This window comes from Sinocyclocheilus grahami, unplaced genomic scaffold (genome assembly GCF_001515645.1).
Source record: "Sinocyclocheilus grahami isolate Dianchi unplaced genomic scaffold, SAMN03320097.WGS_v1.1 scaffold1368.1, whole genome shotgun sequence".
NCBI classification, from domain to species: Eukaryota; Metazoa; Chordata; class Actinopteri; order Cypriniformes; family Cyprinidae; genus Sinocyclocheilus; species Sinocyclocheilus grahami.
The window spans coordinates 168274-177062 of record NW_015506547.1 but is presented as its reverse complement, the minus strand read 5'-3'; the positions used below and the strand labels follow the sequence as shown (position 1 = coordinate 177062).

Below are 8789 nucleotides of genomic sequence, written 5' to 3'. Positions count from 1 at the left end.
TTAGCCTCTTAGCCTCACTAATTCATAGCTGTTTGGCTCTAATTAAATGCCCTGCCCCTTATATTACTGTACGTGTGTGTGTGTGTGTGTGTGTATAAATATACATATATATATATGCATTATTATATAGACCATACACATTATTATATCCCGAGCTGCGCAAAACCACGTTCATATTCGCGCGATTTTTTGCGCAGCTCGTCAGTGAACAACGGCTCTGTGTAGTTAATTCTGCTCAATGTGAAAGCACGCACGTGATGGAGATTTACCGCTGATTACAGAACCGGCTTTCTGACAAGATGCACATTAAATATCGCATGCGATTTATCGTGCAGCCCTAATTATAATTAACATATGATATTTAAAGTGTATGTATATATAAAATAATTTGCCTCCTACCCCCGCACAGTAGTCTCCACTGATGGTGACCCTCTGGAATTCTGGGATATTGATTGACAGGGGGCCTGTAGGTGAGGACGGGGTAAGCAGGGGTGAAATCACAGACATTGCCCATTCTGGAGCAACTGGGATTTGCAAGGAAATTGACTGGGATCGCATTAGCTTGAAACTCTGTTTCCTAAAATGGGGCATACAGCATAAGAAATAAATTTTTAATGTCACATTAACGCAAATTGCTAATTGGTTTTACGTCCTGTACAATATTTGAGTTTACTGACCTCTTGACTGACTCCTCTGACTTCTGCTCCTCTATCTCTTTGCGTAGCTCCCATTCCTTGGCCTGATGCAAGCCAATTGGACAGTCCTCAGGGACGGTGAACATTGACAAGGTGTTTTTAGTGTCTTCTTCCTTTAGAGCCGAAGCATACACCTTCTCAGCCAAGAGTCGCACTCTCTCATCCACCTCGTGGAGAGAGATCTTCGTGAACTGACGCGGCATTTCTGCAAGGAGGTGTGCCAGTAAAAAGATAAACGCCAAGAATGTTGGTTCTTGCTATTATGAGTTAATGTTAATGATCCGGTTCTTGGAACAGCTTGTTATGCACATTGTGTACATTTGTTCAAAGTTTTCAGAGTATACTTTGGCTGTTACCATTTTCATCAGCTTCTCAGTCTCCAATCACAAGCCTGTATCTATTCCGCAAAATCCCTTACCAGTGTCAAATGAGACTAAGTGAAAATGTACTGTGTGTCTGTGTTGTGCGAATAACCGTAAAGCGCGACGTTACCAACATGTTGCCAAGACCTGACAACTGAGACTCTTACTTTGAAATTAACAACATGGCACATGAACTTAATTTAATGTGGCAGTGAAATATTTATGTGTAAGCCATGGTAGTTTTGCAACTGCACAAATCATGGTTATAAACATGTCCTCAAGTATTTGTCCACACAGTTCAGGTTTCACTCTGCATCTTGTGCCTTGGTCTTAGTTGGGTATCTGTGAGGTTAACTAAGTCCCTGTCCTGAGGTCAGTAACTAGATTCCCAAAGTGTCAGACCAGTTGTTGTTGTGTTCTCTGGCAGGAAACTGCACATGGTGCACGGCATGCACCTTTATTTACTTAGCAGGCAATCAAAAGTTGTTTAAGGATAATCATGAGAAATCATGTTTGTGCTCTGAGGAAAATTATCAAGAGCATGTCAAATATTGTATCATTGTTCTTTCATATATCAGAAGACTTGAACAACCAACACTGTGAAGCATTAGTTTATGCAGCACATTTACAAAGTGTAACTTTGTGGTTAAGTTTTAAATGCAACACTGTAAGAAAAGGCACGAAAAAGGCAAGAAAGTGTCGTACAGGGGTTTTCACACATGCATCCGGGTTGTCAACGTTAAAATGATAACATAAGATATAAATTAAATATTTTATGCAACATTTTTAACAGTTGCTTAAAAATATTATGGTTTCATTCTGATTTCAAAATATAGAAATAAATAAATAAATAATATTTAACACAATAATTGCTATTCAATTGATAGCCTTAGTTGTAATCAGTAAGAAATAATATTTAAAAATGTTATGAATTAATACTAGAAACAACATGTTTTCTTAGTAATATGATGCATAATATTTTCCTCAAACAATATAAATGGGTTTTTATTTATAAAATTATACATCTACCATTATATTTTATGAAAGGCATCATCATATTTTGGCCATCAAAAAGTTTGAAAACCCCTGTCATGTGGGAGGCTTTAATATTGGATAAATTATATATTTAAATTAAATTATTTTTAGGCATTGTCTGCTGCTTTTTTTTTTCTTTGTCACATGCTCTATAAAACTAGTAAGTGAGTGACAGTTACCCTCACCAGACAAACCACACCACACTTCCTCCATTCACACACAGACTCCCAGTGCTATCAGTCATAACCTCATTTACATCCTGTCCAGTACGTTGTAGTTTCATATCAGTTCCCACGTCTTGGCTACCTTTCTATTTCCCTTATCACATCAGAGATCACATCTGCTTAAAAGGAGACTCTATGCTTATAAAGCACAAGAATGTAGGTCGGGTCCACCCCTATCAGGGCCGTCCTTTGGGCGGTGCAACTGGTGCGGTCGCACCGGGCTTCGCGGCTAACGGACCGAGGGGACCCCAACCTCCACCCACCCCCCGGAACGCGATCACGAACGTACCGAGGGGGTCCCTGCTCCCTACCTCGCACCGAGCCCCTCATCAGCTAAGGATGGCCCTGATCCCTATAAACCGTTTTTAATGGCAGATGGGGTTATGAAGTCAAATGCAAGTTTGTTGACTTCCACCTGTGTTGACATGTAACTGGATATTCCACTGCACTGTCAACAGTCCGCAAGCCTTTGATATAGAAGCGTGACAAGCCTGTCAGATAGAGGATTCCAGGCTACTCCCAGCCCTGCCTTTCTAGGAAACCTAGATACCAGACTTCACTTTCACCGCACTTCTAGAACAGCTAAGCCTTACTAATGGAAGTAAACCCCTCTTAATTTATCGCAGTAAAAATAAATCCGAGTGAGAGAAAAAGAGAGAACATATCTTACTGTAAAAATCAAATATATTATGTAGATAATATTTTATCATATATATTATTTTATCTCTATATAGAGAGAGAGTAAGAGAACATGTCTTTATGCTTTGATTAATATAGAAATATATTATATAACATAAACCGGGCTTAAAGTTCTCCGGCACCGTGCCGGTGTTGTGCCGAATTCTGCACCCCTGCCAGATTATGCACCCCCTCGTTGAAGTCGCTACCTGATTGCCTAATCCCAACCCCACCCCTAATCCTAACCCCTCCCCCACACCTACTCCTAAACCTACCAATACTAGGGGGTGCATAATCTGGCAGGGTGCAAATTTCGGCGCTACACCGGATCTCCGGCGTGGCTGTGGAAAAAAATAATCCTACATTTAAAAAAAACAGTTTGCCTACCAATGGTGTGAGAGGAGCACAGCTTTCACTCTCAACCAAACTAACATTACCAGCCAATCAGAATATTTTGCTCTTATAAACACGAGACGCGCATCACAACTCTGATGAATGGAAAAGCGCGACAAAAAGTTGCAAGGCGCAATGGTCAAAGATGTCCATATAGCGCATAGACCTATTTACATAGAAAAACTAATTAAAAAGCAGCGGAGCTTTGTAAACAGCTCAGAGTAATCACGTCATCTCCATAAGAAAGATATGATTGCCAGAACCAAATTTACCGGGATTTTTTAAAAGGTCCTGTTCTCACACGATCTCTTTCTCTTAATGGTAATTTACCGGTAATTCACCAGTGAAGACTGTATGTGTGACATCACTCTTCCTCTGCATTTGCTGTGAATTTGAATTGCTTAACGTTCATCTGGGGAAACGGTTTGCATTATCTCACTAGACTTGTAACGTAAATCATTTTAACCTTTGCCAATACAGGAGAATACATCAACCTTCTAAATATGCCATTTATTGTACATCGCAATTTCAAAATAAAAGTTTCTGAGTTTGCATGTGGCCAAATATTAAAATTAAATAGATTTAAATATCGTTTAATCACGCTGTAAAGTGAAACGTCACCAGGCCTTTGGCGCTCTCTGCAGGTATTTGTTATAATCAAGCGGCAACCTCCTGCTCTCTCTTGTGAAGCCAACATGGAAGTGACTTAAACTGTAATTCGTCAACTGGCCACTAGAGGCTGGCTGCAAAAGTGAGTCAATCCCATAGACTCCCCATGTTAAAATGCCCAACTTTACAGCAGAAAAAAACGTTTACAGCCTGGTTCAAAAAATTATTTTGGTCTATATAGCTAATTTTGCCCTTCATGACAACTGTGAGGGGGGTGGATTTTTTTTATAACTCATCCGTTTAAATTATATTAAGCCTTAACGTTCTGCATAATTAAGGGCGTGGCCACTTGAGTGACAGGTGGATTGCCGCTGCTGTCACCGGCGTCGAGCTAGGTGGGTGTGGTTTCAGCAACCAGCTCCCACCTCTTTGCCCATTTTCGATTATCCGGGAGTGATGCGCGGCGACGCGCTGCCAAGATGGCGACGGCTGGCTCCGCCCATCCACTGTATAACCTAAATAGTCATACTAAAGCCTGGTTTTCACTTAGGTCTATTTGTGTTACTAAATAATATCAAATTACTCAATTGTCAAATTACTCAATAATCAGTAGATTACTTGATTACCAAAATAATCATTAGTTACAGCCCTAGATTAGTTAAAATATTTCAAAATACAACTGCATTGTTTTACTTTTCGTAATTAAAAGACAAATATTTTGTCATTGAAAATTTCTTAAAAATAGTATTCAAATATTGTCTTGTTCTAGTGAACCAAGCATCTGATGCGACATTTTGTCTCATCTCATGAGCTAAGTGTATTGTCACACCCTAGTGTCTATAAGCGGTGATATAGCTTGTAATTTTTATGGTATTTTGGTATACCATGTATTTGTATAAAAATATGGTATTTTTATATAAAATGAGCAAAATCCCACCCCTTGCTTTAACCCCTGCATAAATAAAATTATATATATATATTAAAATGTATTAAATAATAATATATTAAAATTAAAAATATATATTAGTAAACAATTATTTCGACAATCACTCATTATTTATTTCAACCCATCTTTAACCCATTGAAAATACCCATTGTGTCAGAAGAATTGTGCTATTGTTGAGCTATTGTTTAACATGTGCAACCAACATGTCACCTTTCTATTGAAGAAAAGCTTGCCACAGTTTATCCCTTAATTCCGTTTGACCCTTCCAATGTCCAATCTTTTGAATGTTCCTGACCCCTATTATTCTGCTTGAGCAACCCTTTTGTACCAAATGCGGCAATATACACTTTCTCTTACCTTCAGCACCTAGTTTTGCCATGGTTTTACTGAATCTCTGTGTTTGGACTCTCTATTTTCCTGCTGCTTTCTAACTGTGGTCTTCACTTCTAGGTCTTCAGTGTTTTCCAGTCTTGAGTATCCCGCTTCCCCCTATTTAAAGCGACTGACAGCATCATGTCAGCAGAGAGCTTGGCTGGACGTCACAACAAGCTGCGAGCTGAACCTGAGACCCTTCTAAATGCTGGCAGGTTCTGGAGCTTGCGAGCTGTCAGGGTAATTTCCCAGCCTCTATGGTTTTATAAGGGAATAACATTGTCTTGTCCCTGGCTCGCTCATGTTCAGGAAACATTACTCATCCTTTAAAGGAAGGCTGCATATGCTATGGGTTAACATGCAATATACACTGCATGGCACTAAGAGCCATGTTTACATTCCCAAGCTCAACCTTAGCAACTTGTCATGTATGACAGCTCAACCTGATTTTAAACCAGCCCACGTCAACTATGCCCTACCCTGCACATGTAACCAGAATAACAGGTTGCTCCTTTTTAAGTCAACACAACTCATACACCACCAGTATACTGTAAGTGCAGTATTATTAGCAAGTTTCTGGAAAGCACAAGCTGACACGCACACGGCCCAGAGGAATACTCTGTCACAAACAGCATCCCGTAACGTCATAATCAGTATTCATACAGCACCGTGACTGAAGTTACACTCACCTTGTTTTGCTAGACCTTGAAATGAGCATGGAAGAACACAAGGCTTAAAGTAAATGAGCAAAACATTCTCAAAACACACCAATTCAGAGAAACTCCGGTGTGAGCATTTATCTACCTGCGCTTTGAGAAGGTCAGGCTACCACAGAGTTGTCTCGGAGAGAGTATAGAGGGTGTAAGACAGAATAGCTCTTTTTATTTGCTCCTATTAACACCGTGTCTCCTCCGATCTTTCCTCATTTGTAGGGAAACAATTGGGAGAAGCTGAACTCCGCCCTGCAGCGCAGCACTAGCTCCATACCTGCCCATCCTACTGAGCCTATGCCCCCTCCCCTTACCTCACATATCTCTTTGTCTGAAGGATTAACTCACTTTCTTCACCATCTCAAAGATGGAAGAGGCTTACTTTCATTTCAACATACAAGTCCATCCCACTTAGTGTCATACAGTCGCAGTATTCTTCTTGTTTTGCAGAATTTGATTAAAATGAACTGTAATTTCATGTAATAAAAGGGTGCAAACCATTAAATTACAGTGAAATCATTCTCATAAAGCTATGTTAAACAGCAAATAATTAACATAGTCCAATTTTATGCATGTTGTTAGTGTAATTAAACTAACTGTTAAATAGCTTTAAATGAAAACAAACATTTTTGCAAAGTCATTGTTTTGCACAAGTCATCGACAGTAGGTTATTTATAGAAACGCACAGCGCTTTCTCTTTTGATAGAGCACTTTATGACATGCTTGCAAAGAATGTTACAGACACCTTGTCATGCTATGCTTTTAAGCTACTTTGACTGAGTGACAACACCAGACAATACGTCTGCAGGCTACCTTTTTAGGAGTCTGTTCCAGTGGACCTGCACACTGGCCTTTTACAAAGACAAAAGTGACACATTTTTAAGGTAACATGTAGTGTTCAGATACAATACTAACATATACTATGCCAAACTTACCCCTCCCTAAGATGGGTGTAGATTGTTGCTTGGATAGAGGAGTTCCTTTTCTGCTCATTTTGCACAACGTAGTAGATGCAACACGATCTATGAAACTTCCACCTGAGAGACAGAGGCAAAGTCCTCATGTTCTTAAAATGCATTGCAGGAATATTCCTGAAAAATTCCACAGTAAAAGCACCACGATGAATGTATGTGTTGTTATTTTATAAGAATACCACATTAACATGGGCTGTTTACCTCTCAGTCAGTTGATGACAGCTAACTGCCAATCTTGTGGTATTCAAAAACAGGAAAAGGAAATTTGTAAGTACTGTAACAATCTGGCAGACACTATTACTATAACGTCAGATACAAAGGCAAAACACATAAGGAAATTGCTATTTCCTAGTGTGTTTACTGAATATCCTGAGCACTTCTTTTACAGCATTTTACTGGTGTTAAACAGCTCCGATTAAATGCTAGTATGTCGTTAGTTGTCATCTTACCTTATCTACAAGAACACAGTTCTGCAGTTCTGAATAAGGAAATGCCTGAACATTCAAAACATGCCACCACCCCTGATAAAACTGTTCCATCTTTAATCCATCAATTGTAAAGGTTAATCCATTTTACAAAGGGAGATATGTAAACAGTGTAAGATAGAGACAGAGTAAAAGTATGTACATGGATTAAAACTCAAGAAAAGTAGTGTGGAATGAAGCATGAGCCCACAACAGGTTCAGACCTGCAGGATATGCTAGAAAAGAGGTCACAGGTTACAGCACTTCTACTGAGGTAACCAAAGAGCCAAGGGGTTAGTAAACATTGTTTTAAAGAGATATTAACCAGCTCACCTTACGGATGCAGACCTGTTTTTTTCTCCCTGCAGACCTGTTTTTTTCTCCCTGCAGTCTTGCTGTCTCTCTCTCTCTGAAAAGAGGTCACAGGTTACAGCACTTCTACTGAGGTAACCAAAGAGCCAAGGGGTTAGTAAACATTGTTTTAAAGAGATATTAACCAGCTCACCTTACGGATGCTGACCTGTTTTTTTCTCCCTGCAGTCTTGCTGTCTCTCTCTCTCTCTGTGTGACTGTCCCCTGAGACACTCTGCTGTGCTCTGTAATGCAGCACTCACTGGGTGTGAAGATATGACTCAAGGCTCTTACAAGCAACATCTGCAAAGTGAAAAATGTCACAGCACTTAACCCTTTCACTGCTTGTGGTGGAACCTTTGGATCTTGTGGGTTTTCTGGGTATTTAATTTCTCTGAAACTTTTATTGTGTTTTGCATATCTTCTCAGGGTGTTTAAGGAGACTTTGGACGTTCTGTGGCTATATAACCTAAACCTACCGTATATTTGCAGATGAAAACAAAAAATGAGCGCACAAAAGTCATATTTTGGTTATGTTACTCACTCACTGTGTACACATACACATGCAATTCTATTCACCTGAGCAGAGAACTGGCTAGAACTGATGCTATCTTTCAGGCATAACTTTTAAATTTTTATCCGTATAAAAATACGTTCCACAGACGCCACTGACTCTGCGTCCAGCTGCGTTTCCAGCGTCTTGCGCGTGGATGAGCACCGCGTTTTTAGTCGCTGTGTCAAATAACATTAACTTCTACATTACGCATCTCGAGACCAATTCATCTCATTGTGAGTGTACATTATTTTAAGCATAATTTTGAGAAGTACAATTCTTTTAAATGTAGCTTTTCTTTTAAATACAAAAAAATGTGGAAGCGGTCTGTTTCCCTTATCTCACAACTCATCACATGAACGATGTTTCGCAAGACTGCCTTTTTATCTGTAGGTTGAGTGACAGTTAAATTACCTAATCTTT

The 8789-nt window shown here is 39.5% G+C and overlaps 1 protein-coding gene across 5 annotated transcripts in view; it reads right to left on the bottom strand.

The window, feature by feature from the left end:
- Positions 1-8105, bottom strand: part of LOC107569657 (AMP deaminase 3-like) — a 17015-nt gene extending 8910 nt beyond the window's left edge. Inside the window, exons 1-5 of one of the 5 annotated variants that reach the window (XM_016255779.1) lie at positions 7968-8105; positions 7200-7795; positions 6960-7061; positions 678-900; positions 400-577 (exon numbers count right to left, since the gene is read on the bottom strand). In XM_016255779.1, the coding sequence (XP_016111265.1) occupies positions 400-577; positions 678-900; positions 6960-7017 (459 nt within the window). In that variant the 5' untranslated portion in view covers positions 7018-7061; positions 7200-7795; positions 7968-8105. Of the gene's footprint in view, positions 1-399; positions 578-677; positions 901-6118; positions 6187-6837; positions 6876-6959; positions 7062-7199; positions 7796-7967 lie in introns of those variants that run through there. The other 4 variants (XM_016255781.1, XM_016255782.1, XM_016255783.1 and 1 more) reach the window with 4 other exon arrangements.
- Positions 8106-8789: the final 684 nt, after the last annotated feature.